The sequence below is a fragment of the Aquarana catesbeiana genome, linkage group LG11 (assembly GCF_042186555.1).
Source record: "Aquarana catesbeiana isolate 2022-GZ linkage group LG11, ASM4218655v1, whole genome shotgun sequence".
Classification (NCBI taxonomy): Eukaryota; Metazoa; Chordata; class Amphibia; order Anura; family Ranidae; genus Aquarana; species Aquarana catesbeiana.
Genome location: NC_133334.1, coordinates 13,177,635 through 13,192,877, shown reverse-complemented (window position 1 = coordinate 13,192,877; position 15,243 = coordinate 13,177,635). Strand labels below are relative to the sequence as shown.

Here is a 15,243-nt window from a genome sequence, read left to right as displayed (position 1 = left end):
TTTTGAGATGGGAATGAGGGACATCCACTAACAAATGTATGTAGGCATAGGACACGCCCCCTTAAAAGGAGAATTAACCAAACAAAAAGTTAATGAAATCCACAAGGACTTTTATTTACCACTACTATTCCTTTATATTGGCTTTAAATGCAGCAATTTAGAAATTGGATGAAAAGTTTAGCACTGGGAAACACCTTTTGAAAGATAAAAAGTGCATTTTTTATACATCTATATAGATCAGACCAAAATGAGGGGGAATGAGGAGGAATGAGGGACAGAGGGACATTGCTCCAAATCAGGGACAGTTGGGAGCTATGCCTTTACTGGAACTAAGGGTCCAAACCCAACCCCTGAAAAACAACCCCCCACACCATAATCCCCCCCTCCACCAAATGATTTGGACCAGTGCACAAAGCAAGGTCCATAAAGATATGAATGAGTGAGTTTGGGGTGGAGGAACTTGACTGGCCTTCACATTAAAGTGGAGACTGCGAGCCAGGCCTTCTCACCAACATCAGTGCCTGAAATTTTTTTGGAATATGGAAAGTTGTATGTTTGGATCATAGTGTTGATTATCTGATAAAAGTAAAAGTAAAACAAAATAAATGTTGAATGTACAATCCATATATGCAAGTGTCAGGGTTCTCCAGACATGCAGGGCTGAAACGATGTCTGTTGTATTTTTTTTTTATAGAACAGAGCCGATTTATAAACATATGTGAGTACTGGATTTTTTTAAGCCTACTGCCCATCACGCAGATTTTGAGGTATTTAAAAAGAGGTAAGTTACTCACACTTGGTCTGAAAAACAGTATATGGTGTAAGCTGTGTATTAGTAATTAGAACCATTCTAGAATTTCAGATACTGGAACATATCAGATTATTTAGGGACCAAATAATCCTCCAGACAACCAAACCCTGCTCTCCAGGAAGTACTGAGAATGTTCCGTGATGCCAGCCATACACAATGGATTGTTATTTACATAACTGATAATTGTTGGCTATCCTTTGTCTGTTCCTTTTGATACTGACACACATCAGCCTCCTTTTATCAGACTGATTGCTTTCAACAAACACAATGCCCCCAGAGTCGGTTGGTCGGTCAGTTACCAGCCCCACACTTACTGCTTCTATGGCGTGGGCAGCACTTCCCTCCGGGCGACTTCGTCTGCGTCTCATCCTCCTCGGCATTATGGCAGCCGTGCATCTCCTCCCTCCTTCTCCCTCTTCCTCCTAGGCCAAGAGGATCGCTTCTCCTTTTGGCCATTCGGGAAACAGGTCTCAGGAACCGCTTCCTGATTGGCCGGGAGGAGAATCAGGGTGACAATAGCGAATACTCATTCGCTGATGCCACACAACGGGGTGGGCTGAGGGCGCAGTGCTCGTACATACTATAATAGGTATGAAATGTTTTTTAAATTATAGAGAGCTGTACAGTGAGATCATAACTTTTGGTCAGTGTAGATATGTAGCTATTAAAAGTAAAATAAATGTTGCAGATATAAGTTTATAGTCAGTAAATGCAGAAGGGTTGGAGATGTTTTTTTCCAGACTTGCAGAATTAAAATATCTATTGTGCTTTTCTTTTATAGGGTGGAGACCATGGATAAGTGTTTTTCATAGTGTTTTCATCATATGTTCAATATTCATTCATTTGTATATATTACACGTATTTCTGAATATAAATGGTAAGTTTTTGAATGTCTTGAGTCCAAAAGCTGGTATACAATGTAAGCCAAGTATACAATGTAGGAAATATTGGTACTGGACTTTATAGGCACTGAGATACACAATATCAAAAATGATAAATGTTTTATTACAAATTGATTAAAAAGAACAACCAGACACACTGTAGGTTTAAAATCTTTGCAAAGTAAAAATTGCCTATATGCTATTACAACACACAACCAATGCACCAGGAGGTATACTCCTGAATGATCATGACAATGTCCTTGTTGAAGTAACAGTGATTGTTCTATCAGTCTTGGTGTGAGGTGATCATAGTGTGCAATAGCTCAGCTCTACTTGTTACGCGTATAAACGCTTCTTTGGAAGTTTAGGAACATCCCTACCATCACTACGCTGAATTATCCTGAGCGGGGGATGTCACAATGCAGTAGGGATGGACCGGCTGTTCGAATTGAACGTAAGTTCGGCTCGAACATCGGGTGTTCGTTTGTTCTAAAACCAACTAACCATATTGGGCGTTTGCTGCAAATTCAAGCGCCGCGGTGCGCCCCATAATGCACTGCGAGAACGCAGTGCAATAACGTCTGATAATTGGCCAAAGCATGCACCTGATCTGCATGCTTTGGCCAATCACAGCGCGCTCTGCTGCGAGAGCCATAATTGGCCAAAGGCAGGGTGCCTTTGGCCAATCATGGCTCAGGAGTTAGACCCCTTTCACACTGGGGCGTTTTTCAGGCGTTTTTCAAGCGCTTTAGCATTAAAAAAAGCGCCTGTATAGCGCCTGAAAGAAGCCTCATATGCAATCCCAATGTGAGAGCCCGAATGCTTTTACACTGAGACCCCTTTCACACTGGGGCATTTTTCAGGCGCTTTAGTGTTAAAAAAAGCACCTGTAAAGCGCCTGAAAGAAGCCTCATCTGCAATCTCAATGTGAAAGCCCGAGTGCTCTCACACTGGGGCGCTGCGCTGGCAGGGCATCAAAAAAAGCCCTGCAAGCAGCTTCTTTGCAGCGCTTTCCTGTTTTTGCCACCGGGCTGGGTGCGCCAATGGCCCGAGCCCTTTTACACTGCCAGCGCCCGAAAAACGCCTGAAAAACGCCCCAGTGTGAAAGGGGTCTTAAGCGGCGCTTTACCAGTGTTTTTCGGGCGCTGGCAGTGTGAAAGGGCTCAGGCTTTCACATTGGAATTGCAGATAAGGCTTCTTTCAGGCGCTTTTCCAGGCGCTTTTTTTAACGCTAAAGCGCCTGAAAAACGCTCCAGTGTGAAAGGGGTCTTATAGATAGAGAGAAGTTGAGCTAGATTAGGCAGGTTAGTTAGTGCAGGCAGTGTATTAATATATAAGAAGGCCAGAATGGTGGCCTGAATTTATGGAAAGAGCCCGGAGGGTATTTAAGCAGCCCACTCTCCCATGCTCTTTGTCGGTTCCAGTGCGTGATACTACACGTCACTGGGCCGACTCTTCCTCATGTTCGTGAGTCTGTGCATTCAATCGCAAGTACATTGCGGTCTTCGTTGGCGGTTCCCGCTCACTGTCTGTCGCAGGTAGTATTCTAACCTTTTTGTATCATGTGCAATCTTGCGATTCGTTGCGCTTCCTATCCTGCATTCCTTTAGTAAATAACTTGCCTCCGAGTTGTTGTCGGTCATGTCCCGTCTTTATTCGGCACAGACGTAGTACATTAGTAAGTTCCTTCTGCCAAACACGATTCATTTGTATATCCAAGCATCTGAGCTGCTGTCGGTCGTCCGATATCACTCGCCATAGGCTTCACTGGTTATAAAATTTACTGTCCATGGGGTTGCCGTCTCATCCATTTGGAGATGAGCATGTATTGTTTGTACGGGTTCTGTGGCTGATTGAGGTGGTAATTAGACACACCTGGTGCCTTCTCTGCACTTGACTAGCCTGGGGGGATGGGTGATTGGTAGGTGTTCGATTTCAGAGTAATGCCCCATACACAAGATCGGAAATGCCGCCAGCAAAACTCGGATGAGAGCTTTTGGTCGGAAATTGCGACTGTGTGTATGCTCCATCAGACTTTTGCTGGCGGACTTCCCGCCAGCAAAAGATTGAGACCAGGTTCTCTATTTTTCCGTCGAAAATGCGTTCGTCTGCATGCAATTTTGACCCGAAAAAAACACGCATGGTCGGAAGCGTTGAACTTCATTTTCTTGGCTTGTCGTAATGTTGTATGTCACTGCATTCTTGATGGTCGAAAGTTCAGAGAACTTTTGTGTGACCGTGTGTATGCAAGCCAAGCTTGAGCGGAATTCCGTTGGAAAAACAATCCATGATTTTTCTGACGGAAATTTTCCGCACGTGTGTACGAGGCATAACGGGTGGCATACACTCTACAACCAATTTGTATCAGATTCATTTAATACTCCTTACTACGGATTCGTATTGGATTAACTTCATACATTTTACAACCGATTCGTATCAGATACATTGCATACTTTCTACTGTCGCCCTTCCTTATTTCCCCATGCCGTGTGTTTTAGTTCCCGCAGCGGAAATTACTAATCATTTGTACACGGTTACCCTCTCATTTATTTACCAAACCAAAGTTATTTTCTGTGTGTCATGCACAGCGCCACACCACACTCTTCGGATGTGTTGCACACCCACTCCAGTCCAATGCAAAACAAACCGCACTGGTAGGATTCATTATCGTGTTTTATGATGTCAAAATTTGTGGCCACTCATGGTGTCACCCATACCATATGTTCGGTTCCCACAGTGGAACCTACTAATCATTCGTACGTACTTCTCGCATTCTATTTTTGACACCAAACCTTGTTGTTTTGCCTTGTGCATGGCATCACGCCACACCTTCCTGATATGTTGCGACAGTCTGCCACAAACTCACTCGCATGGCCCACTGTCGCAAGTCAGATTCGTTACCATATTCTTTATGTCCTAAAAATTCGTTATCCATTCGTTGTCTCCCATATGGTTCGTTAGTTCCCCCTACGGAACCTATGAATAAAACAGACGTTGTCCTTATCCCTTATACTGCTGGCTTAAGGGTACGGTACGCTGCCAAGCAAACCAGGTGTTTCTGTCCTTTTCTCAGAAAGCCAACTCTCATTCATTGAGATCCTTGCAGCCATGCAAAATCGTCTTAGCAGCCTGACGATCTTGTGGAGACCCTTGCAAAACGTAATATTGTCTCAGCAACCTCTCACTTGTCAAAAAAATAAAATAATCTTGGCCCAGCAACCTGACGCCTGTTGAGACCCTTGCAACCATGCAAAATCGTCTCAGCAGCCTGATACCCTTGTTGAGACCCTTGCAAATGCAATACCGCCTCAGCAGCCTAATACTCATCAAGACCCTTGATACCACGCAACCACGCAATACCGTCCCGAGCAACCTCCCACTCATCAAGAGCTTGGTGACTACGCAGTCTCGCCCCAGCAACCTGACGTTCATTGAGACCCTTGCAGCCAGACAAATTGTCTCAGCAGCCTGACACTCTTGTTTAGACCCTTGCAATCGCAATATTGCCTCAGCAAACCCGACACCCATCGAGACCCTTGCAGTCATAAGTATGCGCAGCCTATTGCATTAGGGTGTGCACCTCAAAGCTCAAACATGCGTGTACGTGTGTTTGTATGTATGTATGTATGTATGTATGCGTAATATATACACGCTCTTATAAATGAATGTAAAAAAACATTTTAAAATGTATTAAAACATAGACAGTGTTAGTAGGCCAGTGGACGTGTCAGAAGTTTTTTATTTTTATTAATTTATTTTCGTATTATTTTTTACAGTTTTTTTAGGAGCCCCATTGTGGCGTCTATCAGCAGGGGGAATCTGCACTGCATAGGGTGATTAGGGTGTGCCCAGGCACACCTGGCACACACCCTTGCGCATGCCTATGCTTGCAGTCATGCAATATTGTCTCAACACCCTGACACTCATTTGAGACCCTTGAAAAAAACGCAATATCGTCTCAGCAACCTCACACTCTTCTAGACCTTTGCGACCACTCATTCTCATCTCAGCAACCTGACACTCATTTAGCAGCCTGATACTCATTTGAAACCCTTGCAACCACGCAATATCATCTAAAAAAAAGAAAAACCTTATACTCATCGAGACCCTTGCACTCACGCAATATCGTATCAGCAGCCTGACACTCACCGAGACCCTTGCAACCACTCAATATCGTCTCACACAACCTCATACTCATCGAGACCCTTGCAACCACGCAATACCATCTTAGCAAGCAGACTGAGATCCTTGCAACCAGGCAATGTCTTCTCAAAAAACAAACTTTCAAACTCATTGAGACCCTTGCAACCACGCAATATCAGCCCAACAACCTGACACTCACTGACACCTTTGCAACCACGCAATATCATCTCCAGTAGTATAAAACACTTTGTGGCACGCACCTACGTGCAAACCCACATACAAACTAACTTGTAAACACACCTCAGTGGCAAACAATCAGCCACACAAACACTCAGCGGCACCCAGTTGGCCATTCATCTCCAGTGGCACGCGGACCACTCATCTTTTCTCTGTCTTTCTCCCTGAGGTTAGTTCAGGTTTCCATCCGGCACCAGATTGGACTACATCTCCACAGGTAAAAAAAAATAGGAGGAGAAGAACGTACAGTTTGCATCTTCACCAGGGTCAGACGCATTACAGAGGCGAAACAGTTCATTTCAGGTAAAGTCACACCAGGCCCACCGCCAGACAGTTATCCACCACCTCGATGACTTCCAGCTCAGCGAACAACAAGGCACACCACCGGCAGATCTAGACAGGTTGAGAATAGTGTTCAGCAATCTCAACATGCCCATAGCCGAGCATAAAGTGGAAAGCCTGGCAAACTCTATCACCTTCCTAGGTGTCACTCCAGACACACGTCTCATACAGGCTAGCGTGCCTCCCGACAAACTAGCCTGTATCAGGATAGTTCAAATAGGAAAGAAAAAACATTGCGCCACTGATTGTATATATAAATTAATGAAATAAAATACAAAAAAGCTGCTCTCCTAGAAAAGTGTAAAAAACACTCTGGAATTAGTGGATATGTAGATAGGAAGCGCTAATTAAATATTCAACATAAAAATAAAAAATAGATATAAAAAAATATATATATAAAAATACAAAAATGTTGTGAATAATTATGACATGTTAAATCACAGCAAAAAACTTTACTCAGTAATAAGTCCATAGAAGTGAAAAAAATGTTGGTAAATACGTGCTGTTGAAAGAGAGTAATTCCAAAACAAAACATATATATAGCAATAGTTCAAATCCAGAATATGTTGAAATGGTGATCCTAATTTCAAAACTTTCTTTAAGTGAAATAGTGACCATTCATTCACCACACAAGATACACCCAACATGAGCAGATGAATGGGCTGCTTACCAGCTATATTTGACTTCTTTGATAGGGATGAGCTTCGAGTTCGAGTCGAACTCATGTTCGACTCGAACATTGGCTGTTCGCAAGTTCGCCGAACAGCGAACAATTTGGGGTGTTCGCGGCAAATTCGAATGCCGCGGAACACCCTTTAAAAGTCTATGGGAGAAATCAAAAGTGCTAATTTTAAAGGCTAATATGCAAGTTATTGTCATAAAAAGTGTTTGGGGACCTGGGTCCTGCCCCAGGGGACATGTATCAATGCAAAAAAAAGTTTTAAAAACGGACGTTTTTTCAGGAGCAGTGATTTTAATAATGCTTAAAGTCAAACAATAAAAGTGTAATATCCCTTTAAATTTCGTACCTGGGGGGTGTCTATAGTATGCCTGTAAAGTGGCGCATGTTTCCTGTGTTTAGAACAGTCTGACAGCAAAATGACATTTTGAAGGAAAAAACAAATTTAAAACTACCGCGGCTATTGCATTGCCGACAATACACATAGAAGTTCATTGATAAAAACGGCATGGGAATTCCCCAAAGGGGAACCCCGAACCAAAATTAAAAAAAAAAAAAAAGACGTAGGATTCCCCCTAAATTCCATACCAGGCCCTTCAGGTCTGGTATGGGTTTTAAGGGGAACCCCGCGCCAAAAAAAAAAAAAAAAAACGGCGTGGGGTCCCCCCAAGAATCCATACCAGACCCTTATCCGAGCACGCAACCTGGCAGGCCGCAGGAAAAGAGGGGGGGACGAGAGTGCGCCCCCCCTCCTGAACCGTACCAGGCCACATGCCCTCAACATTGGGAGGGTGCTTTGGGGTAGCCACCCAAAACACCTTGTCCCCATGTTGATGAGGACAAGGGCCTCATCCCCACAACCCTGGCTGGTGGTTGTGGGGGTCTGCGGGCGGGGGGCTTATCGGAATCTGGAAGCCCCCTTTAACAAGGGGACCCCCAGATCCCGCCCCCCCCTGTGTGAAATGGTAAGGGGGTACCATTTCACTAAAAAACTGTCAAAAATGTTAAAAATGACAAGAGACAGTTTTTGACAATTCCTTTATTTAAATACTTCTTCTTTCTTCTATCTTCCTTCATCTTCTGGTTCTTCTGGTTCTTCTGATTCTTCCTCCGGCGTTCTCGTCCAGCATCTCCTCCGCGGCGTCTTCTATCTTCTTCTCCTCGGGCCGCTCCGCACCCATGGCATGGGGGGAGGCTCCCGCTCTTCTCTTCATCTTCTTCATCTTCTTCTCTTCTTCTTTTCTTCTCTTCTTCTCTTCTTCTCTTCTTCTCTTCTTCATTTTCTTCTCCGGGCCGCTCCGCACCCATGCTGGCATGGAGGGAGGCTCCCGCTGTGTGACAGCGCTCCTCGTCTGACAGTTCTTAAATAACGGGGGGCGGGGCCACCCGGTGACCCCGCCCCCCTCTGACGCACGGTGACTTGACGGGACTTCTCTGTGACGTCACGGGGAATGCCACAGGGAAGTCCCGTCATGTCCCGTGCGTCAGAGGGGGGCGGGGTCACCGGGTGGCCCCGCCCCCGTTATTTAAGAACTGTCAGACGAGGAGCGCCGTCACACAGCGGGAGCCTCCCTCCATGCCAGCATGGGTGCGGAGCGGCCCGGAGAAGAAAATGAAGAAGAGAAGAAGAGAAGAAGAGAAGAAGAGAAGAAGAGAAGAAAAGAAGAAGAGAAGAAGATGAAGAAGATGAAGAGAAGAGCGGGAGCCTCCCCCCATGCCATGGGTGCGGAGCAGCCCGAGGAGAAGAAGATAGAAGATGCCGCGGAGGAGATGCTGGACGAGAACGCCGGAGGAAGAACCAGAAGAGCCAGAAGAACCAGAAGAACCAGAAGATGAAGGAAGAAAGAAGAAGTATTTAAATAAAGGAATTGTCAAAAACTGTCTCTTGTCATTTTTAACATTTTTGATTTTTTAATATGCTATTTTAATAAACGTTATTACATTATGGATATTCTTTGATTGTTTTTACATATCCTGCCCTATACTCTGAGGAGGAGGTTCCCTGTGCATCTCTCAGCTTCTCCATATGCAAGCAGGCATTATCCTACCAAAGCGATATTTGACTTTCTTTTTCATTAAAGAAGTCAAATATATTTGGTAAGCAGCCCATTCATCTGCTCACATTGGGTGTATCTTGTGTGGTGAAGAATTGGTCACTATTTCACTTAAAGAAAGTTTTGAAATTAAGATAACCATTTCAACATATTCTGAATTTGAACTATTGCTATATATATGTTTTGTTTTGGAATTACTCTCTTTCAAAGCACGTATTTACCAACATTTTTTTCACTTCTAAGGACTTATTACTGAGTAAAGTTTTTTGCTGTGATATAACATGTCATAATTATTCACAACATTTTTGCATTTTTATATATATATTTTTTATATTTTTTATATATATATTTTTATTTTTATGTTGAATATTTAATTAGCGCTTTTTATCTACATATCCACTGTATCAGGATAGTTATCCACAACTTCACCTGGTCTCAAGGGTGCACCATGAGGCAGTCGCAATCCTTACTGGGGATGCTGAACTTTGCGATAAGGATTATTCTTCAAGGACGGTCCTTTACAGTATATCACAGCTTTTAGTTTAGACCAAGTTCTCAAACTAGGCAAAGCAGTAGTAGCAGACTTAGCTAAGTGGGACAAGTTCCTCACCAGCTGGAACTGCATTTCAATGTTCATCCCGGTAGTGTCAGCCGAGCCACCAGGGGTGGTCACTGATGCCGCAGCCTCCACGGGCTTAGTGGCCATTTCCAGCCGCCTCTGGTTTGCCGAACCTTGGCCCCCAGAAATTCTCTTAAATTTCTGCTTTCACCCAGCCTTCATCACTCTTCAAACTGTATCCCGTGGTGGCAGCTGCCCAGGTCTGGTGCCACACTAGGACAGGACAGATGGTGCTCTTCACTAGGGATGGGCTTTATGTTCGGGTCGAACATTGGCTGTTCGCTGAACAGAGAACAATTTGGGGTGTTTGCGGCAAATTCGAAAGCTGCGGAACACCCTTTGAAAGTCTATGGGAGAAATCAAAAGTGCTAATTTTAAAGGCTTATATGCATGGTATTGTCATAAAAAGTTTTTGGGGACCTGGGTCCTGCCCCAGGGGACATGTATCAATGCAAAAAGAAGTTTTAAAAACGGCCGTTTTTTCGGGAGCACTGATTTTAATAATGCCTAAAGTGAAACAATAAAAGTGTAATATTCCTTTAAATTTCATACCTGGGGGGGTGTCTATAGTATGCCTGTAAAGGGGCGCATGTTTCCCATGCTTAGAACAGTCTGACAGAAAAATTACATTTCAAAGGAAAAAAGGTCATTTAAAACTACTCGCGGTTATAATGAATTGTCGGTCCGACAATACACATAAAAGTTCATTGATAAAAAACACCATGGGATTTCCCCACAGGTGAACCCCGAACCAAAATAAAAAAAAAATACGTGGAGGTCCCCCTAAATTCCATACCAGGCCCTTCAGGTCTGGTATGGATATTAAGGGGAACCCCGCACCAAAATTTAAAAAATGGCGTGGGGCCCCCCAAAAATCCATACCAGACCCTTATCCGAGCACGCAACCTGGCAGGCCGCAGGAAAAGAGGGGGGATGAGAGAGCGCCCCCCCTCCTCAACCGTACCAGGCCACTTGCCCTCAACATTGGGAGGGTGCTTTGAGGTAGCCCCCCAAAGCACCTTGTCCCCATGTTGATAGGCCTCATCCCCACAACCCTTGTCCGGTGGTTGTAGGGGTCTGCGGGCAGGGGGCTTATCGGAATCTGGAAGCCCCCTTTAACAAGGGGACCCCCACATCCCGCCCCCCCCTTTGTGAATTGGTAATGGGGTACAAATGTACCCCTACCATTTCACAAAAAAAGTGTCAAAAAGGTTAAAAAACACAAGAGAGGGTTTTTGACAAGTCCTTTATTAATTCCTTCTTCTTTCATCTTCTTTCTTCTGGTCTTCCTTCGGTGTTCTTCTTCCTCCATCTTCTTATTCATCTTCTTCCTCCGCTCTTCTCGTCCCGCATCTTCCTCCAGGCTTCTTCTCCGCTCCGTCCACACGATCCGCCTCAGTGGGAGTCTTCCGCTGCGTGACGCTTCGGTTCTTCTGACATTTCTTATATAACGGAGGGCGGTGCCTCTGACGCAAGTTCCCTGTGCGTCAGAGGAAGGCGGGGTCACTGGGTGGCCCCGCCCTCTGTTATATAAGAAATGTCAGAAGAACCGAAGCGTCACACGGCGAAAGGTGAACCTCCGTCCTAGCCTCAAATCACACACAGAGTGGTACAAGTTTTGCTCAAGTATAGCCCTGTATTTAGCACCATCCATCTTTCCCTCAACTCTGACCAGTTTCCCAGTCCTGACTGCTGAAAAACATCCCCACAGCATGATGCTGCCACCACCATGTTTCACTGTGGGGATGGTGTTCTTTGGGTGATGTGATGTGTGCCAGACATAGCATTTTCTTTGATGGCCAAAGAAGTTCCATTTTAGTCTCAACAGACCAGAGCACTTTCCTCCATACATTTTGGGAGTCTCCCACGTGACTTTTCGCCAACTCAAAACGTGCCATTTTGTTTTTTTGCTGAAAGTAATGACTTTCTTCTGGCCCTTCTGCCATAAAGCCCAACTCTATGGAGCGTACGGCTTATTGTGGTCCTATGTACAGATACTCCAGTCTCTGCTGTGGAACTCTGTAGCTCCTCCAGGGTTACCTTAGGTCTCTGTGCTGCCTCCTTGCCCGGTCCGTGAGTTTTGGTGTGCGGCCATCTCTTGGCAAGTTTGCTGTTGTGCCATGTTCCTTCTATTTGGTTATGATAGATTTGATGGTGCTCCTAGGGATCATCAAAGATTTGGATATTTGTTTATAACCTAACCCTGACTTGTACTTCTCAACAACATTGTCCCTTATTTGTTTGGAGAGTTCCCTGGTCTTCATGGCAGTGTTTGCTTAGGTGTTGCAGCCTCTGGGGTCTTTCAAAAAGGTGTGTATATGTAATGACAGATCATGTGACACTTAGATTGCACACAGGTGGACATCATTTCACTAATTATGTGACTTCTGAAGGTAACTGGTTGCACCAGAGCTTTTATTGGGCTTCATAACAAAGGGGGGTGAATACTTAATAATTTTTTATTTCTGAAGAGTAGTTTTATGTATATATTTTTCTAATTTTACTTCACCAACTTAGACTATTGTGTTCTGATCCATCACATATAATTCAGATTAAAAAAAAACATTGAACTAAAGGCTGTAATGTAACAAAATAGGTTAAAAGCCAAGGGGGTGAATACTTTTGCAAGGCACTGTATGTGGTCCTTCCAAAGTTTGTAAGTGATTTTCGCTATGGGTTGCCCCTTTCTCCTGTTTTTGAGTGGTTTAGGCTATTGTAAGTTGTGTTTTGTTCTGGATGAAGTGAATGCAACTGATCAGGTTTAAGCAGTTTGAAGGCAAGTCTTTTTACCCAGCATCTGAAGTACCTTTAGGGAATGCTTGGATGTGTTGCAGAAGATGTCCTGGTAGAAGCCGTTGTCACCGGTACATTTAGGATTAAGATGATGCGGGTGTTGTCATTTAGTAGCCTGTATAAAAAGACTCAAAACATAGTTGGGTCTAGCTGTTATAAAAAAAACAAAAATTAATCATGTGAACACAATCAAGTTTTGTCTTGAGGAGCCTAAGCCATTTCACATTTATGAGGTTCAGAAATAGAGTTATAAAAAGGAACACATGAGAAATAAGAGAAAACAGTGGTATAATGAGTACAGTGGATTCTTGTTAGGAACAGGTAATGGAAACTTAATATTGCATTCTTTTTTTTTTTTTTATTTAAATACTGTTTATTGAAAAATAAATAACAGTACAAAAATATCAAAATGGCAGAGACCAAATGAGGTAACACAACAATGTAAATTACATTAGAATCGAGATATACATGTACCTTCCATAGATTCAGCTTCAAAATAAATGTGTAAACACTTAGAAACTCAAGGGCATCATTAAAAACTCTATCTCCTAGAGATGGGCCGCAGGGGATCAGGATAGGGAAGCCAAGGCTCGCAGGTACCAGGGCTCCTCAAGGGTCGGCCACGCACCCCAAATGGGAACCTGCAGTACGCAGACCAGCCGAGAGGAGCACTGGGGGATCAAAAAGGCCTTCCCTGGACCCGTCCTGAACTCACGGACCTCCCATCATTGAACAAAACAAAAACTCTATCGTAACAAAAAATAAAAATATGAGCCCAACAATAACTTAAGAGATAGTATCACTTATACAGGGGGCTATATCCAAAAATTAGAGAAGGTACATGCTAAATCATTATGTTGTGGCTTTTTCAATTCTTAAACTGTACAGCCTTAATATGTAGTTAAAGGAAAAATAAACAGTGAAGGAGAGTTCTGCAAGGTACGTTATTCTCAATCTTTGCAGATCATACTTAGTAGGATTTTAGAAAGAAGATAGTAGGAGGAAAGGGAAAGAAGGAGGAAGAACAGAGGGGTAAAGTGGGGGGAGAAAGGAAAAGGTATGAGAAGGTTAGGAGCAAGAATCCTCGCGGAGAAAGAGGAGGGCCTGGAGCCGACCGGAACCTGGGGGTTACCTAGACCTTATACAGATTCAGGTGAGGGGTGGTAGGCCCAGGAAACGAGCCCAGGGCTCCCAAATAAGTCTGAATTTATCAGAGGTGTCTAAAATTCTGCTCGAGACCATCTCCTGTGTCATAATTCAGGAAATTTTCTGTTTGGCCTGGCGAAGGGAAACCAAAGGTTTTTTCCAGGCGTGAGCTAGCGTAATCTTGGCCCCAAGCAGAATGAAGTGAATCAGAGATCAAGACAATTTAGGTACTTTCGGGATGCTGTCATTTAGAAGAGCTATGGTGGGGTTTTGTTGGACTGCAAAGCCTGTGGTTTTGCGGATGAGATAAAAAATTCCATTCCAAAACCCTCTAATTTTGGGACATTCCCAAAATGTGTGAAGTAGGGAACCTATATGGCCACAACCTCTGAAACAGAGGGGCGATGAATGTGGATAAAACTTAGTAATTCGGGTGGGTACCAGGTACCACCTGGTCATGACTTTAAGATCCGCTTCCATCAGGGAGGAACTAAGCATGCCCTTAAAGGATCGGGAGACACAAGTATGCCAGGTATCCATGTCCCAGTCGAGTTGCAGATCCTGCTCCCACTGCAACATATAATTCGCTTTCTCCCGGGGCTCCGCTAGTGCAGAGTATATTAGGGAAATTCCTCCCCTTACACCCATGGCTGAGGAGCACCAGAATTCATAGGGAGTAACCGATAGTGGGGCTGACGAGCTTTTCCAAACCCCACGCAAAAAGTATGATAATTGGTAATAGCGGAAAGTCTCTGATGCTGGCATCTCCAATTTAGAGATGCAGTACTTAAGTGAAATGGGACCGGAGTTAATGAAGAATTGCCCTATTATGTAGAGGCCCTTGTCGAGCCACCACCTAAAGGCCTCGATGTTTATACCCGGTTGGAATTGTGGGTTGTGGAAAATATGTGCCAGGGGCAACCATGCAGAAGTGAGGTAATGTTTCTTATATAGTGTGTCACACAGGGCCATTGAGTGAGACAAGGAGGGGGAAAGAATCGGGGGTCTCTCCTTTTGTGGTCTCCAAACCAGGAAGTCCAGAGTATGGTTAGGAGTGGCCTGGCGTTCAATATCAACCCAATCAGGTCTAGGGCCTTTAGAATAAATGGCTGAAAATTGGCAGAGTTGTGCTGCTTGATAATACCACCATAAATTAGGGAGACCTAGGCCCCCTTTTTTCTTAGGTCGGTATAGCACCTGTTTGGAAAAGCGGTGTCCCTCCCCCCCCCAGATAAATCTGGTAATTGAAGCCTGTAGTTTGTCTAGTGTGTGTTTTCGGATGGGAATAGGTAGGGAGCGAAAGAGATACAGGATCTTAGGAAGTAATGTCATTTTGACCGAATTTATTCTACCTAACCAGGACATTTTATACCGGGCCCAATGCGTGAGATCATCGGATAGTTTCTTGATCATCGGGGGGTAATTGTGGTGGTAGAGCTGTTCTATTTTCGCTGATAAAAAAACACCTAAGTAGGGTAGGGAGGAGTCGCACCAGGTGAAGGGGAAATGGGTCTTGAGCCTCTCCACCAGCTCATGGG

The 15,243-nt window shown here is 44.2% G+C and overlaps 1 protein-coding gene across 1 annotated transcript in view; it reads left to right on the top strand.

The window, feature by feature from the left end:
* The window catches only part of LOC141111844 (natural cytotoxicity triggering receptor 3 ligand 1-like), an 82,404-nt gene that overhangs the window by 32,658 nt on the left and 34,503 nt on the right, over positions 1-15,243 (top strand). The window contains exons 4-5 of the mRNA XM_073604003.1: positions 695-781; positions 1,593-1,688. Coding sequence (XP_073460104.1) covers positions 695-781; positions 1,593-1,688 — 183 coding nt within the window. The remainder of the gene's footprint in view (positions 1-694; positions 782-1,592; positions 1,689-15,243) is intronic.